This window comes from Centroberyx gerrardi, chromosome 10, assembly GCF_048128805.1.
Source record: "Centroberyx gerrardi isolate f3 chromosome 10, fCenGer3.hap1.cur.20231027, whole genome shotgun sequence".
Classification (NCBI taxonomy): domain Eukaryota; kingdom Metazoa; phylum Chordata; class Actinopteri; order Beryciformes; family Berycidae; genus Centroberyx; species Centroberyx gerrardi.
Genome location: NC_136006.1, coordinates 23,087,281 through 23,109,739, shown reverse-complemented (window position 1 = coordinate 23,109,739; position 22,459 = coordinate 23,087,281). Strand labels below are relative to the sequence as shown.

The 22,459-nt window shown below is 45.5% G+C and overlaps 1 protein-coding gene across 5 annotated transcripts in view; it reads right to left on the bottom strand.

Moving 5' to 3' along the window:
- sema5ba (sema domain, seven thrombospondin repeats (type 1 and type 1-like), transmembrane domain (TM) and short cytoplasmic domain, (semaphorin) 5Ba) overlaps positions 1-22,459 on the bottom strand; it is a 116,915-nt gene that overhangs the window by 47,778 nt on the left and 46,678 nt on the right. For all 5 annotated transcript variants that reach the window (XM_078286242.1, XM_071919584.2, XM_078286243.1 and 2 more), the window contains 3 exons: positions 20,647-20,877; positions 9,694-9,793; positions 9,080-9,125 (listed from right to left, as the gene is read on the bottom strand). In XM_078286242.1, coding sequence (XP_078142368.1) covers positions 9,080-9,125; positions 9,694-9,793; positions 20,647-20,830 — 330 coding nt within the window. In that variant the 5' untranslated portion in view covers positions 20,831-20,877. The remainder of the gene's footprint in view (positions 1-9,079; positions 9,126-9,693; positions 9,794-20,646; positions 20,878-22,459) is intronic.

The window sequence follows — 22,459 nt, the reverse complement described above, 5'->3', positions numbered from 1 at the left end:
TGGAGAGCCTACGAAATTTGTACTGTAGCCTACTCGATAACAGATGCAATTTAAATATTGTGAAGTACAAAACCCAAAACATACTTAAGTATAAGTTAAATTAGTGACTTCAAAAAAGAAAAAAATGATTTCAGTGTAGAACCACATTGCAGTTTTGCTTGAGTGCCACTGTCAGCCTACATCCCAGCCTCCATCTGGTAAAGAGGTCTTTGGCTCTGAAGAAAGAGACCATCATGTCACACAGCAGGACGGCCACCTGGGGGCCGCTCATCATCAGCTGGCTTTGAACCAGAGAACACAACTCATCTCCAACAACCCCGAACACAAACACAGCGATAAGGACAGATCCCGGTCCCGAAGCACACGGGGGACCGCTCCTCTCTCAGAACTTCTGAAATGTTCTCAGCAAGAAAACTAAAAAAAACCAAGTCCCTCGCTTGGAAAATAAGGACGCAAGAAAATAAGAGAGGTGACCTCAAGAGCAAGTAAGTTATCCCTCATATCAGGGATAATGGTTGTTGAAATTGGGCAGCTCTGCGAGGGAATAGAGGAAGACTGTATTTTCGGAAAGAAAGTGAAATCACAGAAAAACCATCAGCGTCCCTTTCCACAACCCCATTACCCCCCATGCATTTGCAAAAAGGGCAAACCAATCAGAGGGAAACGCTCGACTGTGCTCTTCCACGTGGAACGCTGCAATTCAGCAGCAGCACACCTACGGGATCAAAGTACGGCTGTGTCTTTTGGAGCTTAAAGAGACAAAAGCAAAAGTCAAACGAAACACGTTTTTACTGGCCTGCACCCTTCCGCATGTTTTTCGCTCCTCCACCGCATCTTTATTTTATACTGTACTGCAGTGACGTGAGACGTTGGTTCTGGTGAAAGAGCAGCTTCGCCATGGCATGCACATCCATTATCGTCTGCAGTATTGAAGTGAGTACATACAGGAATGTTTGGAGTCTGCACGTCGATGTAAATCTTGATTGCTCCATTCAGTGGAAAACTAGTGGAGCGACATAATGGATGGGCACAGAGACAAAGGGTCAATGGGGAAACGAACCCAACAGAAATGCAAAAACAGATCCAGATCAGGAGCAAATGTGATTTTCTCCTTAGTGGGGAGAAATGTCACACCAGAATTTTTAATCTAGGTCCCGTGATTTTACAGTAGATGGGATTAAGGGAATAGAAAGCATGCAATGGTTTGGGTAGAGATAGAGAGAGATAGAAAATACAAGGGATGGGGGATGGTAGAGTGGTGGGATAAGGCAGGTGGATGGATGGAGACAGATAGGTGGAGATCCAGACAGTAATATGATGTTTACATTCCAGCTCCATAGAGTTTATGGCTTATCTATGTTGGGATAATCAGCTGGACTGGCGAAGGCAGACGTCTCTCCTCCCTTCCCCTCCTCCCCTCCCGTCTCTTACCTCCCTCCACTTGCACATACTGCCAAGGGTGGAAGCAACAAATTACTTATTATTATTTATTGTTGCTACTGTGATTGAGGAGCACTTTTGTGTACTTTCTTTAAGTCATTAATTTTACTTTTACTTGCGTATGATTTTACTGAGGTATTGTACTTTGCCACATTTTAAATGGCATCTCTCCATGAGAATTGCATCAGAGACCGGCAAATCGTAAACTGCATCTGCATCAAAAGGTAACGTTTAGGTAAAGTGTAACTAACAATAAGTTAACTCAAATGCTCAAATTTATCCATATAGTCGCTGTGTTAACATTAGCCAAAACAGCCATCTATCCAGTAATACTGGTTTGTGTTTGTCTATTTGTTGTCTAACTGCTTCTCTAACCTTGCTAGCTAGATGAATAGCTGGTAAAAGACAGTGTAGCAAGGTTATTGAATAATTTTTTTTTCATCATTTCATCATTTTTCTTTTATCACAGATCACCAACGATTACTACAATTCTATCATACAATAAATTGTTTTGTGGATTGATGCTTTGCTTTGTTTATGTAGTTTATTTTGTTTAAGTTATTTTTTTTTTCCAATTAAAATAACCTACTGTTCTTTTTTAAGTAACTCAGCAAGGTGCAGGATATTTTGGTATCCCCATCACACATCCTCCCCATTTCCTGTTAAAATGTCCCATACAGTGCTGTACAGTACACCTTCCTTCCTATCCTCACTCTTCTTCCTCTTCCTCTTTCCATCCCCTACTTCCTCCATCTCTGTAAGTGCTACTAGGCTACTTTAGTTCAGTAACAAAGTCAGGTCAAAACATCCGTGACCCCTCGCCGACTGCCTGCCTGATGCCAGGAATTACATTCTTTACCATCTCCTTACAACAGGCTGAGGCTCATACTGAAGCCTTGACCCTGCCAAATAACTGTGTCTGTGTCTGGGTCTGTGTGTGTGTGTGTGTGTGTGTGTAAGAGAGAGAGAGAGAGCGAGTGTGCATACATAGGTGCATGTGTGTGCGTGTATGTGTGTGTATGTGCGTGCCCGTGTGTGGGTAGCTTGGAGCTACAGTGTGTGAAGATGCTAGACGTTTTTTGGCATGCCTGACTGAAGAAAACTGTAGAGCGTCTGAAACAAACTGACAAGGTCAACACCGGCCACTGTGATTCACAAAAAGTGAAAAAAAAGCAATCCAGCCAAAGACAAAGACGTTCGGTGCAATTCTGCAGCTCCCTGGACTTGGACAAATCTGTTAGCGGGAGACAAATCAATAACCTATCTCCTGTTAGTACACTGCAACATGAGAAAGAATGAAAGAGCCATCTAAACAGAGCTCCCCTTGTGTTAGTTTCTATTACTGTGTAACTACAAAAGAAGGTGAGGAAAAATGGAAGAGGGGCGAAGGAAAGACGGCTAGAAATTCGAGGCATACACTCCATTGAGCATTCATTCCAATCACGGACATGAAGTGAAGAAAAGTTTCCCATCAAAAGTTGCTGTTATGTTTTTTTTCTTTTTTTTTTTCTTGACAGCACATCTGGCAGATCTGCATCCCACTCCAAAGAAAAATAAACAGCGAGAGCAAAGAAACAGATGACAGAAACAGAGTCCTCGCTTCGTCTCCTTTGCTCTGACTCGACTGTGCGTCTCTCTCTCTTTCTCTCTCTCTCTGTCCCTCTCTCTCTCTCTCTTTCAATCTTCGTCTCTCGTTTGAGATTTTCTGTCCCTCCTCCTTCTTACTCGCTCTCCCCGCTCCTCTGTTTCATCTTTCTCCCCTTCCGCTTCTTCTTCTGGTGCTCCTCTTCTTCCCTCGATCACCCCCCCCCCCCCCCCCCCCCCCCCCCCACACACACACACACACACACACACCACACACACACACACAACCCTCCGCCTGCTGTTTTGATTGTTGCGGAGAGCGGGCCGACCACATCAGAGAGAACGCTCCCTCAGTGGGGGCTGCTAGGACAGAGCATGTGGGCGGGATGCAATCAGAACCCCCCCCCCCCCCACACACACACACACACACACACACACACTAGCATCACCACCACCACTGCATCCCACAGAAAGGGAGGGGGGGAGAGCGAGAGAGAGCACAAGTGAGTGCAACTGAGAATTAAAAGTTTAAAAATGAAAGGAGGAGGAGGAGAGGAGGAGAGTGGAGGATAGAGACGCCGATTTCTAAGAATATGCAGCAGCGTCAGATGTTCAGAACCGCAGCTCTGCCTGAGTAGGATGCAGCAATCCCACTGGGGGGTAGGTAGGTGGGTGGTGTGTGTGTGTGTGTGTGTGTGTATGTTAGGAGGGGGGGTACCTTGTGTGTGTACGCATATGTGCTTTGTTGGCGGCGACAAAAGACATCACTTATTCACACATCTGCCTCTTCCTCTCCACTTGCCAGGTTAGTGTGTGTGTATTTCTTGTGCGTGCATGTGAGCAGCATAGGCATTTTTCAACTTTATGAGATAATAGGAAAATATTCCTTTGGCCTCTGCAAAAACCCCCGGGGAGTTTTGCCAAAAATCAGCCTCTCCTCAACAAAAGACAAGAGCGGAGAGCTGATGTGTGTGTGTGTGTGTGTGTGTGTGTGAGGCATCCGTCTCTGAGGCCTTTGAAAGCTCCCCACGGACTCGTCCTGCGCAGGTATTTCACGCTGGGGAAACTATTTTGTTTGGCTCCACAGAGAGACGCTGAGGCTCGCCAGAGCCAGAGAGGAGATGCTGAGCCGCAGCCGAAAAGCTCGCCGCCCGGTGCTGTCCGTAAAAAGGCTGCTTTCTCCTATTTCCTTCTTCTTCTCTCATTCTCTCCGTCTCTGGTTCTGCCTCTCGTCGCTTTCTCGCTCCTTTATCGTTATCATTCTGTCTCTCACTCTCCTCCTCCTGCCTGCCTCTTTATCCCCGTCTCTCCCTCTCTGTCTCTGCCTCCTCTCCCTCCCTCTCTCTCTCTCTCTTTCTCTCTCTCCCCTCCTCCGACGGCCTACGCATTCATTCTTCCACGCTTGCCTGCTTGCTAATGGCCGTGGCAGGTGTTCTCCCAGGTGCCTGAACAGAAACCCGGGCCGAGTCTTTAAAAGCCCTGGCATCAGCACCTCGGCGGCCCTCCCTCCTGGCACGGCCCGCCTTCAAAACCCTCTCTGCCAATAACAAAAAAAAAAAAGACTGAAAAGCTGGCGTATACACACCGGCCCGGCCACACACACATACGCACATAGACACATGCGCACAAAGCTCTCCTCCCTCCTCAGCGTGGGCAAAATAAGGCCGGCCCTTCATCTCTTCTGCTCGCACCCAGACAGCGGTTGTTTTGGCTCGGGGTGTGAGACAGCCTGCACTGGGCCGGCTCTCTAATTTGGCTCTGTCATGGATAGCCCTTTGGATGACACACACAGACAAGCCGCCACACACACACACACACACACATACACACACAAACACATACAGACTCTAATAGCTTCACACAGAAGAGGAAAGCAGAGACTAAAAGCGGGGGGAGGGATGGTGACGGTGACAGCGGTATGTGGTTACAGGCGATGATAATGGCCTACTTGGAAAGCCCGGGCCGGCCAATCTAAAGAGATGAATGGGGAGAGCGGAGCAGTGCGGAGAATGCGGCATTGTGGCGCGACTGCGAGCGGGCCACCCTTCCCGGTTTGCTTTTCAATCAATCAGCGAGTCATTTCTAAACAGCGTCAGGATGACTTTCACCCGCTCTCAATGGCTGACCTCTATTTCAAAGTGAAGCCAGTCATCCTCGGAGTCCCACAGGGCCGGGTCCATTTCTGCGGGTCAGCTCGGTTCCCGAGCGCAGCGGTCGGACAGCGAGTTTGCCTCGCTCGTCTCTGACGGTTTCAAAGTGTGGGAAGAGAGGTGCTTTGGATGTTTGAGTGACATATCGCTGGTATCAGGTATCTAAACTCAGCGCTCTGGAGAAATGCCTTTTTCTGATGTTAAGGCAGAAGGCTTGGATTGGCAAGTGGGAGATTTGGGTTTGTTTTCCATGTGGTTACACAACAAGGGGATGGAGGTATTTTGAGATGCCTCCCTCCTCCGTCTCTCTGGGCTCTTTTGGCACGCCGGCGAATAGGCACAGGGGCACAGACCCTCCTCCCTCCTCCTCCGACTCCCCATCTCTCTCTCTAACTGGGCAGTTCGTCTAATGTTCTCATTGATTTCGGCCCTGGCATCACTGGTGACACCTCCGCATTGGCCAGAATGAAGAAGGATCTGCCTCATTTATCCCTATAGCTCACAGTAAGCCAAGACTGTGTGTGTAGGTGTGTGTGTTAGCCAGGGAGAAAGAGAGCGAAAGAAAGCAGAGACAAATTTAGAAAGAGTGTGTGTTTGTGTATGTTTGAGTGTTTATATGTGTGCACTTGTGTCAGCGTGTGTGTGTGTGTGTGTGTGTATGCATGTGTGCATACTTGCATTGCTGTGTGGTATACAGATGTTAAAAGATGGCAGATGCTAATTTCAGGACAAAGGGAACAGCTTCGCGGAGCTGCAGAAAACAACACAACTGGGGTGGAAACAAATGACAAACCACATAAGTCGACTTCCCTATTCCAAAACAAGACAACTAGGACAAGCAGACAAAGGGAACATTGATACTGGCACTGACACACGGGTGGCAGCTGTACACATTTTGCCATTCAGTTGTGACTGTCGTGAAAGGGGACTTTGTCAGACTAAGTTGAGTCTGGTGATGTGTTTTCATCCTGTGGGGAATGTTGTGTAGAGCGATATGCGGGTTGTTGTTGTTGTCGTCGTCCTTGAAATAACAGTGTAAGTGATGCTGCATAACTGATTAGACATTTGCCAAAACGTAGCAAAAAGTTCAACCCCTCAGATTGGTTTAATTTGCGTCACGATTCAAGACTATTCCTAGTCACTTTGAAATGATGCAGGAAATTGTAATAAAATTCACAAGCTTGTGATTAAAAGACCAAGGTTGATGGCTTCAATCCCTGCAGTGCCTCTGAATATCTGGATAGAACAAGCAAATGAGTGTTTCTCTCCCTTCCTCAGTAAACACTGTTGATGTACCCTTGAGCAAAGCACTTGTACTCCCAATGGAGCTGCTCAGCGCCTGTGTTTTTATTGGGGAGATGCCAGAGGTGAATGAGTGTATACAGCATGTTTTGTGTTACACTCCCTTCCCTTGCAGCTACTCCCCATGTGTTCTTGTTCAAATTTCCTGGTGTAATAGGAGTAAAAGAAAATCGCATCTATAATAGAATCAAAATAAGGCCAAATAGCAAACTTACCAATCTTGCACCACAGCAATGGAAAACTTTTGCAAATTATGGCTGAAACAGAAAATCTCCTCCGATCCTTTTGAAGCACAGTAGAGCTGTACTGGGTAGTCTTATATAAAAAGACTGCTTCCATTCCTCGGTGAGAGTGATGTACAGATTTAGATTAAAGAGTCCCATGGAGAGAGGGAGCTTGTCATTCCTGATGTGTGATGCAACCGTATGGCAACCCTCTGCCCCAGAGCTAGCACTCTCGGCTATACCGGCGCTACTGTACCGCACAGCTCACATCACCACAGGCCTCTCACCCACACACACATTCTGCCCAGAGGCAGAGGACACACACACACACACACACGTTTTTTAAGCATGTGCATGGGTGCAGGCATTCAACCCAGTTGTACCAATCCACTGTTATTTCTTTCCAGCAAGATGGAGAAATAATAACAGAACTGAGCAGACAAAGAAAAGAGTGCCACCTACAGAAACTCAAACTTCATCAACAGAAGCTCCAAGGAGAAAGACGTCACAGTGCTGGACACACTGTTTGATTGACAGGTGAGCTGTGGGAAGAGCAGTGCAGAAACACCACAACAATGAGCGCTGAGCAAAAAAGATGGAGACAAAATCAGACAAACAAGGAACTCAAGGATTACCCTTTTAAATTGATGCAACTGCAAGTGCATTTGTTGTGACCTGGGTTGTCAGAGTTTACCCACTTCGTCTAATATATAATATAAATCAATATGTTTTCATAGTATACAATATTGTAAGGACTCATGTTACATGACAATATTTTTATAATGGTAAATAAAAAGGTGGAAACTATGACCTCAAGTATAAACACAAAAGAATTCGATTTTCAAAAAAGTATTTATTTTTTAATTATTCTCTTAAAAGACCCTATCCTATTGTTATGATTAATATTATTATTATTATATGTATATATATTTTTTTAAATTATTTATTTGTTTATTTATTTATTTTGTCACGTGTATGAGTGTAAGGATGTATGTGATGTGTTGTCTGTTTTCAATTGTGAAATTTCAATAAATATATTGTTTAAAAAAAAAAAAAAAGACCCTATCCTCATATAACATATCATTACTTTGTGTGGTGTATACTATGTACGTTTATATCAGAAAGTTTTATGTCAGTCAAAGGTGGGTAAACTGAGTTTAGGTGACTTTACCCTCCTACATCCCTGGCTGTGACCCTCCAGAATGATAAGCACACACACACTGTATTACAAACACTGGACCAGAATGACGATTGAGTCTCAGTCACCTGAAGGTTATGTGTGGAAGAAGAAGAGGAGAGAAAAAAAACACTGTCTGCTCACGTTTTTGCTGCTGCCCAACATATATTTTATTAACAAAATATAGTCTTTGTAGAGATGGAAAACATGTTCGGTTGAACATTATATTGTGATCAGTTTATCAAAGAAAACATTTTTTGGCAGCAACACAAATGTGAACAAGCATTCTTAAGTTTTTATGTGTGGAGGGAAAACAGCAGCAGAAACATCCGCCATTTTAAAAGTTCATCAAAGCCATAACACAGGGTCTGTCTTCGGAGGGGGTTGTTTTGGCCGCTGTAGCTCCCAGTCTCTGAGCTATCCATCAGATATCTGCTATGAACTGCTCCCAAAGAATCTAATCAGATGGTGTCTATGCCCACCGGAAGTCATCAAGCTGCTCCAAACCTTGTAAAGGATGACTGAGATCTGTATTTTGTGCTATTCTATACCAGGTTCAGAGATCCTGCTAGTAAACACACAGATGCTTGTACTTATCTATCATTCTGAGGACCTTCTATTTACTATATTCATTCCCTAACCCCTAACCCTAACCTTAACCCTTAACCTAATCCTGATTCTAACCTTAACCCTAAACCTGAAGCCTAAACTCGCCCGTTGAAAAAGCAAGAACCGAACCAAAATGTCCTCACTTTGCAAAAAATGGCCTCACCCCAAAGGTCTAAAACTCAAACTGTCACAAGGATAGAAGCACAGCACACACACACCTACACGCACATGCATATGCTTTTCCTCACTCATCCAAAAAAAATCACCCTGTCGCACACCCTCTCCACTCATTGAATCCCCTGTTAGGAGTGATCCAGCAGCACGAGGAACATCAAAGGGAGAACCAGCAGAATAGGAGAGCAGCTCTCTGTCCAGACGAGGCTGCTGAGTGGCGGCTAAGGAGGAGGAGGAGGAGGAGGAGGGGGAGGAGGAGGAGGAGGAGGAGGAAGGCTAAGCTACTCAGAACCAGGGAGGAGACAACAGTGCCGGCAGATGCAGGACCACACATACATAAAAGCTGGGGGGGGGAAAGGCGGGGGAAAGTGAAAGGAAGGGTGGGAGAGAGAGAGAGAGAGGAGGAGAGATATGCATACCTGTATCAGCGACATGTTACTGAGGTCCAGCCTGAAGAGGTAGTTTCTGCATGGAGGAGAGAGGAAGGGGGGATATATCAGTCTGTGCACCATATGAAAAGAATAAGAAAAAATATGCTTTTGATTAATAATGCAAATGAAGTATTACAAAAGAGACAGGGACATTTTGGCCGCTGTCACCCAGAAGCAGTGCCAATGAAATGTTATATTGCGATTGTCCATGAGTCGTAAAATATTGCTTCCTGTAGGTCTGAGTCATCACAGTGGCGTGTGTGTGTGTGTGTGCATATGTTTTATTTTACAGGGTCAAACCAGGCCGCAGCTGAACTCCTCCTTGGTTGATGAGAACATGCACACAATCACACACACACACACACACACACACACACACACTCTTGGGGCATTTTTCTTTCAAATTGACTCCTGCCAAATCGAAAAGCTTGGCTCAGTCCAACAAGGCCTCAGTAGAGTACTTAAAAAGTGATCATTACCTGAAAAGCTGCATTATATGAGTGACTGCATTGTATGAGTGACTCAGAGAGGGTGTCAGATTTCTCAGCATGGTGGGCTGTGGGTAAAGGGCAAAAAGGCTGAATGGATCTACGCTTTCTTACCTGGCGCCCACAATCAGCTCATTCCTAGTCAGGTCAAGGGTCAGCTGGGAGTAGTCTCTCACCCCGGGGTGGGAGAAGATGGAAATCCACGGACTGAGAGCTGAGAGAGCGAGAGAGAGAGAGAAAGAGAGAGGGAGAGGTTAGCGCTGAGCAATAACTTAACTATGTAAATCACGTCTTAAGACCGTAAGAGAAAGGTACTGGCATCTACACACAAAACAGCCATTTCACTGCGGTTTATTATGCTTCGAGTGCGGGTGTATGATGCTGCATGGGAAAGAGTCCAGCGCAGCGAGCGGCGCGGGAGCTTCCGGTGCTACTCTGCTGCGCTGCGCCACGCACCGCCATACACACCAGCGGGGGGTCTCCTGCAGAGAGGGACAAAGCCGTCCGGCCCGCATCAAGCCCAGTGATCCTAATGCAACCCGACGTCCAGTCAAACACAGCTCCCCGTGGCATACACGGCTCAAATCACAGCGCTGTTTGACACCCGCTTTCACAAATCAAAAGAATTTCAAAGCAACGGAGCAGGGGGGGCCGCCTGGTGGGGTTTTTAGCATCACGTTAAAAGCCACAGGAAAAAAGCATTTTCTCTTCGGTCTCGGTGTCACCCCAAGTGTGGACCATTAAATGGATTTCGCCACACGGTTGAATCTACAGCAAAAGGGGATTTGCCATATTTTCCCTTGTAGTACACAGTGTCACAGCAATTAGTAGGAATTCAGAAGCCTTTAACCAGTTTAAAAAGCTATGTTAAATAGGGGGCATTTCCACAAGTGAAAAAAACATGGCTCTGAATGTGGATTTTAACACCTGCAGCCCTGGAAGCATATGCTTACAGCAGAAGTATTAAATGCCGACTTCATAAATATACTGAAACTGTTCACTTCTTAGTTCTAGTGAAATTTCAAAAGCAATTCTTTTGTATAGTAACCTTGCTTGCAGGTGACAAGAACATGAACAAGTATTCCAAGTTAGAAGCCAAGATGTATAATTTATGGTGATCATAGGCAAAACATTAGGACACAGTACTGATAATCCTATTCATTAGGGAAGCAGTCATCAAACATTTAAAAGCTTAAACCTTAATCTTCTTTAAACATTAATGTAGCTGGAATAAGCTGGAGGCTGTGGCTCTGCGTGTAAGTGTTGGACAAAGTCACTGAGTACAGTGAGACAGCTTTCCATCATGTGAAGGAACAGGCTTCAGGATGGATGGGTCCCATATGGGCCTGTCATCTGGAAACATAACTAGAGATATGAGTGATCAGAAGACAGAGCGGCTGCTGCTGCAACACAGTATGGCACTCCTCATGAAAGATACAGATACAAGGATGCCATAGCACACACACACACACACACACACACACACAAACAAACTTAAAAACACAGAAACATACACATAATTAAATACTATTCACGTGGAACTAGTATTGACCGGGGATTCATTAAAATGTTTTTTTTTTGATAGTTTTTACTGAGCTGCCCTGAACTTTGAACTTAAAGCCAGATTTGGTTGTTTAAGTTCTGACATATGTAATTTTTTTGGTCAAAATATACTGTAAATTCAGTTTACACACGCAGGATTAAAACCTGATAACCTCGGCAACTATTACAAATTACTGGACGTCCCAATGTAATGCTAATAAGGCAAAAGAAACTTCTCTATCACTCTCTCTAAATATTTATCTTACATACACACATACATTGCTTCCATTTCTCACATTTGAGCATGCATGTATGGGTTCAGCATCTTTGACATGCAGCGTGGGTGTAGAAGCCATAGAAGGCCGGTGCGAGGAGGCGAGGAGGACCATCTGCATGTCAGCCTCTGATTAATGGCTGCACAGGCCAAAGCCTGGAGAAGCAGAGGGGAGCAGGGAGGAATGTGGGTCATCTTTCTCACAATCTTATGTAAACACACCTTAAATTGCATGCATGAGTAAACTACATGAGCCTAACTCCCAAAATGGTAGAAGAGGATCATTTAACATCCTCTCCATCTCTAAACATTGTCAAAGCAATTTGCAAGAGCCGTGACAGAGTGGAATAATTACATGAGCTTTGTTATGGGTCCTCCTCCAGTTCACGTGGTACATGTGTAAGTATACATGCTGCCTGGACTGGCTTATCATGTTACCATGCAAGGGTAGAGTAGAGGAGAGAGAAGCTAGAGGTGACAAGAGAGGGAGGTGGAGAGATGATACGAGAGGAGTGAGGCTTTAGCCAGAACAGATCTGTGGGTCATAAAAGTGTGGAAAACAACCCAACGCTAATTCCAAAGTATTCCGTAGGAGTAAAATACAGCAGCTAGCAAGCCAAACATATGTAATATCCACTCTGGAAAACATCCAGAAATAGAAAATGATGTCATTTGACAAATGACAGACACTTTTAAAAAGTGGCTTATTCTCCCCATTAAATAAGGCCATTAAAGAAGAGTATATGACATGAACCATAAAACAAGAATATGCGATGGAGAAATAGATAAGAAGAAAATTATTCCCACGGAAGCAGTATGCTCCTAACAGTAAAAACAGGAGCTGTTAGCATTCAGTTCAAACAGTTTAATGTGGAACATAAATCACTTGAAATTCAAACCAAGACCATTACACCCAAATAAACATTTCCCCACATCATGAATATCTCTTCACAGGCTTGTAAAAAAGACAGCATGGCTAAATTTGATTCAGTGGCATGCAGGAAAGCTTGTGAACCATGAGCTTGTTTACTCTCTTAGAAAGGCTTCCCTGACAGTGAGGGGTCTTTCATTGACTGACATTTATCCCCCTACTTACAAGTGGTTTTATATGCGCAGCTCGCTCCTTCCCCTCATAACTGTCTGGCCGGGTGGCGGGGCGATGGAGGGACAATAAAGCAGGATGAATATGAAAGCCCTCCTCCCTCATGGTTGGCCCCTGGGCCCCGAGCCGGACTTGATGGACGATTATTGCGTTCTTTTTTCCCTCTGCAATCGGCAGGCAGATGGATTAATGCATTAGCTAGCGGCTGCCAAAGGGCTGAGGAGAGGGATGAGGACAGTGGCTGAGACATTCGTCTCGGGGGGACATGAATCATAACCTTTCTATCTTTTCGATTCTAACAGTTTTTAAACATGCGGCTCCTTCCCACACAACCAGCATGTGGGCAAAGTAAAGTAGCACCCCGGCTGATCTGTGAGCCGCTATTAGACGGGGTCTGGCTGAAGAGCATTCAAAGCTGGCAAATGCCAACAAATTATGGAATTAGTAGACAGACAGCTGAGGGAATGAAAGCAAAACAATGTGGATCCAAAACACCTACGTGTGCGCAAACACACACACAGACACACACACACACACACACACACACACACACAGAGCTCAAGCACAATCCAATCCAATCCGTTCATCGCTTAAAACCTGATGGAATGTGAGATTCCCTCAAGTTGGAGCACAGAGGAAAGGGCATCCGATAAAACCCAATCTTACCTCTATCTAATCCCTAAGAGTTTGGGCGGGTGGTCTGGGCCGCTAGCCCATCAAACTCTGCCTGTCTGAGAAGGGAGGATGGTGTCAGCCAGCGGGGGCATGATGGAAATACCAATGAAAAGAGTCAAGCAGTGTCTAAGCACTCACAATTAATGTCTTCCACCATGGCTGTGCATGTTCATGTGACCCAAGAAAACTTTCAGAAAGGCAGGGTGAGACGGGGGTTTCAGACATAAGTGAGAGAAAGAGAGAAAAGAGAGAGAGAGAGAGAGAGAGCCAGACTACTGACTGCGTAATCATATAAAATGAGAGAATCAGCACCATTAAAGGCACCGATTGGGCGATTGGGGATTCAAATGACTCCAGTTTAATTAGACTGAGCGAGGGTCATCAAATGGCTCCTTTCAAATCCCTCTCTGGGCCCTGGCAGTAAATGCTGGCTGTTGACTTGATGAAATCTTCTAAGTGCATAGCAAACTACTGGCAGAGGACAAAGGGCAGATAACCTTGGAAGCCGGCGTCTATAATTTCAGTAAACTTTTTTTTTTCTTTAATTAAAACCCTTGCTTTTCGTTTTAATTCTGACAGCAAAAGTGTTCACTTAATTACATTCTGCTCGGTATAGAAAATAAAAACCAACACAGTTTTTTCTCATTAGCATTATAATTGAGCATCTTGTTGATTTCTCCCCTCAAGAGCTGCATTGTTTAATGAGCTATGAATGACATATATTGTACTAAAGGTAGCTGTCTATCAGCACGGTCCCCAGGGGATACAGAGAGGAACACAACGTCTCGCGGATGGGAATTAGACTCGCTGAAAAGAGGTAAAATTGAAAATGGTTATCTTGAGGGCAAGGTGGCTGATCCAATATTGTTAACAAAATAGGTTACATGAGGACTCATTGCTATTCTATGAAGAAAAAGCCATCTGGCAGATGATTCAGTGAATAGAGGATCACTTCCCGTGTCAATTACCACACATGAGATTGCATCCCAAATGGATTTGACTCAACTGACAGTAAGGAATATGAAAATAATCATTCTGGCCAAATAACAGCCCTGAAACTAAATCATCCTGCAATATACAGATTTACATACAATATCCAGCCTGGCATGTTGTGCTGAGGAAACTTAGGTAGCGCCATAATAGCCACATCTCCCCTCATTCCCTCAGTAGGAGCAACCCTCTCCCCGCAGCGCCCCGGATCTTATCACACCCCGGCATTATCTGGCTAAAATTCCTTGAAATATGTTTTGTTTGGTCTTCATATCTCTCTCTCCCACTGCCCCCCCCCACCCCCATCTCCACCCCCGCCTTGCCTACCCCCGTCTTCCCACTATCTCTCCTATTCTAACTCGACTTTTGCTTTTCACTGCTCCCGAGTTGCAGAGGGCGATAGTTTGAAAAAGAGAGGCTGCTGTGCCTCAGTGGAGCACGACTCTCCCTCTACCCCTCCGTTCTTTCATCCCTCCACCATCCCCCCCAGTCCTCTTCCTCTTGACTGAACCCTGATAGCGGAGTCTGCGGGTTAGGGGCAGCGCTCAGAAAGGGCCCGGAGAGAGCCAGGGGACTGAGCAGCCACAGGAGGAATGGCGCTGGGGGCCAGGAGGCTAATAGCCTCTCAGTCAGTGACCGGTAAGGATGTCCGTCTGCTTCTCACAAAACCAACGGAGAGGCAACATCCAGAAGAGCTACAGTGACAATTTGCCAGAGCGTGCTGAGCTCTACTTGGACTGGATCAAAGCTGCGTTTCTTTGATAGTGATTGCGCCCGTGTATATCTGTGTGCATGCAAATTAAGAACTCCAAAACTAGCACAACTATGATAGATTTTCTCAGAAAGAGAGCGTGAAAGAGAGAGAGGAAAAAGTGCGGATGGTAGGATAGGATACAAGGGGATACAGGAGAGAGTGTGGACACAGCCAAGCAAAGAGAGCAATTTGCTTGCCGCCTTGCCGCTATTCAGTTAAAGTGGCAATAAAGCCCTAAACGTTTTCTATTCTCCGATCCTCTTCCCCCTCTCCTGGGCCCTGCATCTGATATCCTGACACACATCATCAGCGGGTGAGAGGTGTGCCCGGCGGCATGCTAAACTGAGTGATGGAGCACCATTCAGCCGGCTGACTGATGGCCGCAAACACACTGCAGCTCTGATAGCGTGGCCCAATTAGGTTCACTGTAATCATGAATGGAGAGAGAAACAGAGAGAGAGAGAGGGAGAAAAAGAGAGAGAGAGCGAGAGAGCGAAAAACAGAAGCTAAAAATTTTCACAGCTCATACTTCTTCTTTCAACGGAACCGTTATCATCTGTCTTAGAGGAACATCGCTCTGGTGCTCCTCGAGAGCCCTTCGGATGGCGACGCGATGGCTAAGCGACAGCGCCATTACCCAGAAGATGAGAGAGATAGAGGAACCCGTTGCCCACAATGCCCAGTGCACAATACATTTCTCGGGCCTATTACAGAGCAAAGAGGAGAGAGTGAGAAAGGGAGTGACGGAAAGGAGGGGGTGGGGAGGTGGGGGTGGTGAGGAGAAAGTGGGAAAGGGAGAAGGAGAGGGGTATAAGAGGAGGAGCAAAGAGAAAAAAGAAAGAATCAGTGAGAGAGGAGGGGAAGATTAGATGGGTATAGAGAATTGCAGAGAGGGGAGGGGGGGGGGGGAGCAGGGAACAGGAGAGGGTGTAAATAGCAAATGGGAAAGAGAAGACTTGAGAGAAAACAAGCGAGTACACCGGTTGTCTCTGTGCTCTTTTGTCTCACTTCAGAGAGAGGCCCATTACAGTGATTTGAGCAGAGCGCGAGACCCAGACCTTGAAGCCATCTAATCCAACAGGCAAGTTGCCCCCTGCTCACTGTGACGGAGACAGTGAAACTTGAGTTAAAGTGTCTTATTGCCAACCATTGCCTTGGTACACTTACTCGGAAGGTGGCGTTTCCTCGTTTCCTTCCTTCGCTGATACAGATTCACAGATCAGACTGACCCTATCGACACACACAAACCAAGGCCAATCCTCCGAGTCCCACAACATAAAAGACTCCATACGTTCTTATATAATCCGAAAACAGATCCCATATCTAGATTCAGAGCGTTCAAGCTGCTACCGTTGTTCCAAACTGTTATCAGAACCGCAGCCTTGCGCTGCGAGCCAGTATCATCCATCTAAATCATGACTTGGCGGCACTGAATGTACCTGTAGATGGAGGTTGCGTGCGTCCAAGGCCGTATTTCTCCTCCGATCTGCGGCATGCTTGACATAAAACTCTGGCACATCTTTTGGAACATCACACACACACACACACACACACACACACTCACACAGCTATCTCCAGGGTGCGCTAGAGCAGATTGGAAGACTACTAAGTGTGATGCTGCAGAGGCCAGAGTGAGGGTGATGGAGAGGTTTGATACTCGACACCGTAGAAGTTTATCTTGCTTGTCCCCCGCATCTTCGGGTGATACCTATCACTGTTGTCGACAACATCCATCCCATGACACCTTAAGCGGTGTGTCACTGATCCATTTACAATGGTAGACACTATAGTAAGCACCCCCACCCTCCCTTGCCATGCATCTGTCCTGCATTAGTGCTTAACGATTTTCCAAACAAATTTTCTTAGGGGTGGATTAAAAGTGTAAACATCCAAAAAAGGACATGGCCTATACATCTATACTTCATGGACTTAATGTAGATTTCAGTCAGACAACTCACATACAGATTATTGAGAATGAATGCAAATATAGATGTAGAGTTCATTATAGTGTCTAGGCTCTGATCCTGTCACTCCCTGCGAGCGTATGCCTAAGCGAGACAAATGAGAGAGCAGGGAGTGAGGATGATTCGCAAACCTAGAAATCAGAGCCTACAGGTGGATGCTGGGGGTGATGTAACGTTGGTATGGTGAGCAGCAGCAATAACCGAGCAGCAGTGAACGGCAGTCTGAGCAGTGTAGCAGCAGCATGGCAATGCGAGAGAGAGTGAGCAAGTGTATTTGGAAGGCTTAAATAGACCGCCTTATTGAGAGGGGGGCGCTTGATAAGAGTTGTGATGAGTAGTGTGTATCATGTGTCTAGCAGCGTGACTCGAGTTGTCTGCCTGAACTAGCTTCGTAGGCTTCACTTCATATAGAGTACATTGTGTATGGAAAAAGATGGTTGCTTCAAGGTTTCTTGGGTTATGGTAGTCGTTCTATTGAGACATAATAACTGAAAGAACCATTTAATTTATTGAAATAAAAAATAGAAATAAAACAGAATGGAAAGTACCAAGAGTGGCTCTTACTTCATCTATTCCATCCCATTTTATGGTATTATATAGAATAGAAATATGTTAGAGTGTAAAGACCCGGAAAAGAATCGCCAATAATCCGCAATGCTACAGTATAGCAAAAAATTATAGATGAGTTATCAATGGATCTGTCCCAAAATATTACAAATCCGGGTCTGTTTAAATCATCACAATCCACAGAAGCCGCCTGTCAAGGAGTCCTGGGGGCCAAACCGGAAAGGCTTAAAAGCCAGAGGATGGAGCAAGGGCCCCAAAGTCAGATAGCATGCTCCAGTGGAGGGACCGGCTCAGAGGCCCGGGACAGCCAGGAGGACCTCTGATCCCTTCGCCCTGCTCACACACACACTGCCAGGATTAAAAGTCAGCCACTTACTCTCACACAAAAACACACTTAGACAGGCAGTCAAGCATACACATACATTTACTCGTGCCATACAGGCATACACACATGCAAGCACGAATATGGGTACACACAAACACACACACAGACACATGCCCACACATGCTCATGAATAAAACACATGCACGCACGCACGCACACACATTCACTATCTGGCGAGCCGGCCCCCTGGCCTCCCCCAGGTGACTGAGGTAGCGCTTCAACAAGCTGCTATAAAACGCTCATCAATCACGGAGGCTAATCTCAGGTTCTCACTGACACTTTCATTGTGCTGGCCTTTCTATACGGCAGCCTCCACATAATGCCCGGCACTGCCTGCTTTGACAGGCCAGCGGCCCCGCGGCTCCCGGCCGTGAGAGCCATTCTCAAATGGCACGCCTTTGAAGTGAAGCACCGACAGAGGTCCGGCTAATCTGGACATCTGGAGGCCCGGGCTGAGAACGGTGGGTGAAAGGAGGCAAAGACCCAGCGTATAGGTGACCTCAGCTGGCTTTGTGGGCACAGAAAATAACCATTTCTCTGGTTTGTGCGCATGGAATGTCAAAATAAATGAGAAAGCCTCCAGTTTTCGCAAGCAAAACCGGCGCAATCAAAATGATGATGAAATGAATTATGGTGTTTGCACAACAGGTGTATGTCTTTGCAAGGTTAAAGTGGTGTTGAGCTTAGCAGTACCTTGGGTTGTGTAGCTTCCTGGCTGTCATATAACCCCAAAATTGACAATTCTCTGTATTTGTTACTCCGGGGCTCTGGTAGAGACGATTGGAGAATTGCATTATATGGCGAAACAGGTCTAAAAATCACACTTCTAGCACATAAACAAACACGAACAAAGCGAATATATAAAAAAAACGAGTCATTCTGTAGAATTTATTTTAAGTGAATCACCTTCTTTATGTTATTAAACCAACAAGTGTAACACCGAAATCCAGTCGATTTTGGTTCAAACTGGAAGGTTTTATAAGCAGATAACAGAGAATCGCCGATTTTGGGGTTTTATCATGGCCAGGGAGCTACACAACCCAAGGTACTACCAAAGTTCAACATCACTTTAAAGCCATTATTGCAATTGTGTATAAAAATAGTTTCCGTCAAAAGGATTCAATTGTGTCTTAAAGAGTGTAGCAGAAAACAAGACTAAATGGTACAGCGCTCTTTGTGTCCCTCTTCAGTTCCAATAGCCGGAGCCCAGACACACAACAATGGTGAATCGGCCCCAGAGCACAGAGGGATCCTTGGAGGAAAACAACACTGCATTGCAATAAAAAGTCAGGGGAGGACTTGAGGAAATGTCTGCAATATGCTGCCGAGGTGTTTGGGTATATTTCCAATCACAAGAAAACCCTACGGCTACCACTTCAATTTTTGTGTTTCTGTCCTCGCTCCCCACCAATAATTCTTTGGTCCTCCAATCTTGGTCACAGCCCTTGGTGGAAAAGAACACAACAGCCCTATTCAGAAATAAACACAGCAATTTTGTGCGTGTTTACCCTTCATTCTACCGTATCTATCTGCGAGTCTCTGCCCCAAACTGTTCTGTTCCATTTCATGCCGTGAGGAACATCTTGTTTCTTGGCCCGCTGTATAGATGAACAGACAAGATAGGGAGCGTCGTTACTCGACACAATGTTTTCTATCTCCTCCTCTCTCTTTCTTTCTTTCTGTTATTCTTTTATAGATCCATCCTGGCCTGTCTGGATGCCAAAACTGTGGTTTTATTGAAGTTGGCACAGGGATGTGTTTACAAAAACTGTTTATCTTGCTGTGTGCGTGTGTGTTTTTCCCTATATATACCGCAGGAATACATCAGTCCCAGCAAGGATCGGTACATAGCATCTCAGGCGGTGATATGAACAGTGAGGCGGCTCGAGGGCATGTCTGTACAGAGAGCTGCCCCCCTGAGATACATGCTAGCAATAGCTCCCTGCATTGCAACAAACCATAACCTTCAAAACCCGCAAAGTCCGCACAAACCATTTTATTGCCCACATTAACAGCTAATGAGAATGACTTCAAAACATTGTGCGAATCACCATGCATAAGCAATCCTCCCTCAGATACTTTTACATTATGTGCCATCAATTTATGAAGTTCAGTGCATTCCGGGAGTTATTTTGTGATGATGTTTGTGATTTAGCTTTTTTGGTGAACCCACTTTCCATCAGCCTGCCTCGTCTACTGCTACTTCAGTTAGTGATTTCCTACATTTCCCAGAATACCTTTCGACAACCCCAAGAGACGGTGCCTGCTGTGGGTTTTATGCGTAGGTGGAGAGAGCGATAGTGGAGCGAGAGTAAAATGAGAGTAAAATTTCTCATAACGGCTTGCAGCTGCATTGCATTCCGGCCTATTGAGGCTACTGTGGGTGGAGAAATTGGGATCTCCTCCTCTTCTATGATGGATTTCTCCCTGTGTGATTGTTGAAAATGGCGGCTCTAGAAAGAAGCCCTTGCTCTTTGATTCTGAGGAACTGACATCAAAACCTGATGTTTGTTGAGAATCTTTCTGCCAATAAACTCCATTGTAGCTACACTGAAAATATCTCAATGTGACATCATGTTATCTAAATTTACCCAGTTATCCATAGGAATAAGAAAAATACACCACCAAACAACAAAATGGACCCAGAAATGCAAGGAACATCACCAATAGCTGTTTTTTTTTTAACAGTGTTGAAGTATTTTAAGGTGGATTTTTCCTTTAAGTGTAAAATCGGCACTTCAACACTAATCATTACTTAGCATCAGTCATTGTCATATGTTTATATAAACCAATTGGTCGGAGGGGATGTCAGACCTTGGATGGTGACCTTTGGGTGTTCTTTCTTGGTGCACTCCGGTCGGGACAGGGGGTCCACTGACGACGGGGCCGGGGTCGCGGGGATCAAAGGGTTCTGGGTAAAGACGGCGGGGAGGAGGAGGAGGAGCAGGAGGAGGCCGGCCGCAGACGAGGGGGCGGAGTCCTGCGAGGATGCTGTCATGGTGATGACCTCTCCTCTAACTGCCAAGGTGGGCCTCTAGGATACAGCTGTGGAAGAGGAGAGACAGACAGACAGACAAACAGAGAAAGTTCAGTAACCTGATGATTCTTTCTACCTGGCTTCAAAGAAAAAAGCCCCCTCTGAGTCACTTCAAAATAATTTCTACTTTCTACAAGCACTTCTGCAATAAATTCCTGTAGATCTCTGTCACAGAATCCAGCAGAGAAGGTTAGGTCGATAGCGAGCGAATGAGAAAGGAATACAAAGGGATATTATGCTGGAAAACAGGACACCATCACTGTGAGGTGAAAGAGAAGATGAAAAGTTTCCGGAGGATGGCTGGAAAGGTCAGAGAGAGAGAGAGGAGCGTGAAGAAAAGTAAAGAGAGAGAGAGAAAGATTGGGATTTCAATTTAATTCAGTTCAGTGTGAAACGTTCTCGCAGATCAGAGAACTCTATTTCTACAAATTCACCAAGAGACTCCCTAATTTCTCATCCTTAGATGAACAGAATAAATTGAGAATATTGATGGGTGAGTGTGAAGCAGGTGAGACTGCCGCCCAGGACGGCTTTATGTGCCACAGACTGACAGACAATGAGTAAAAACAAAGCTGTTTGCATATGTATCAGCATACTCTACTGCTACATTTTCTTTGATTTTATATCTTTTACTGTATCTTCTCTTCCACTATACTCTGTGTGCTATACCCTTCTATACTTAATATTTACATTCATTTATTCTCTGCTTTACATATTACATTACTTATTAATACTATTTTTCTAATTGTTTCTTTTGATTTTATTTTAGTTGTTTTTTTAGCATCATTATTAATGTTATCATTATTGATTACTACCAAAGATTTGGAAATATATACTGAATTGTACTTCATGCCAATAAAGCTCACTGAATTGAACTGAACTGAATTGAACTGAACTGAAAGAGAGGACAAAGGAGAGGGCAGGATGGACACGCAGTGGAAAAACTAGGGATGCACCGATCCGATACTGATATCGGATATCGGTCCGATACTGACTCAAATAGCTGGATCGGGTATCGGTGACACTGGGGCCGATCTATTCAATTCAATTCTATGTTTATGTCTACGTGCGCATACTACGTCATGCGTCAGCAGCGTGCCGGTAGACCCGGCCATTTGCCTTCGGTCCGTCCGGTGGCTCCTCCGGTCCAGCAGCTCCGGAGGATCCCGCCTGCCGCGCGCAGCGTCTCCCGCACTGAATTCTCGCTCGTGGGGCGCGAGCCTCCCGCAGCTAGCATCCAGGCTAACAAGCTAACCTGGCGCCCAACCCTCATAACAGAGCCGGGGTCGGGGTGAGCTGACCGGGGCTCGGGGTGAGCTGACCGGGGGTCGGTGCTGATGCTCGGTAGTTAAAAACACACCTGCATGAATACTTTGTCTCGGTTATATGTTTAAACTCTGCCGGGTCACCGCGCGGCCGAGCAGGCTGCCATTTAACCTGCGAGGTAAAGTAGTTTTCCACCAATTATACAATCGGCGCGTCCAGCCAGACTCCATTCATAAATCCAAGGTTTACGGGGACTCGGCTGTAGGTCAACGTTGTTTCCTGCCACAACACGATTTAAAGTGTTTTCCGTGTTCGTCAGGTACT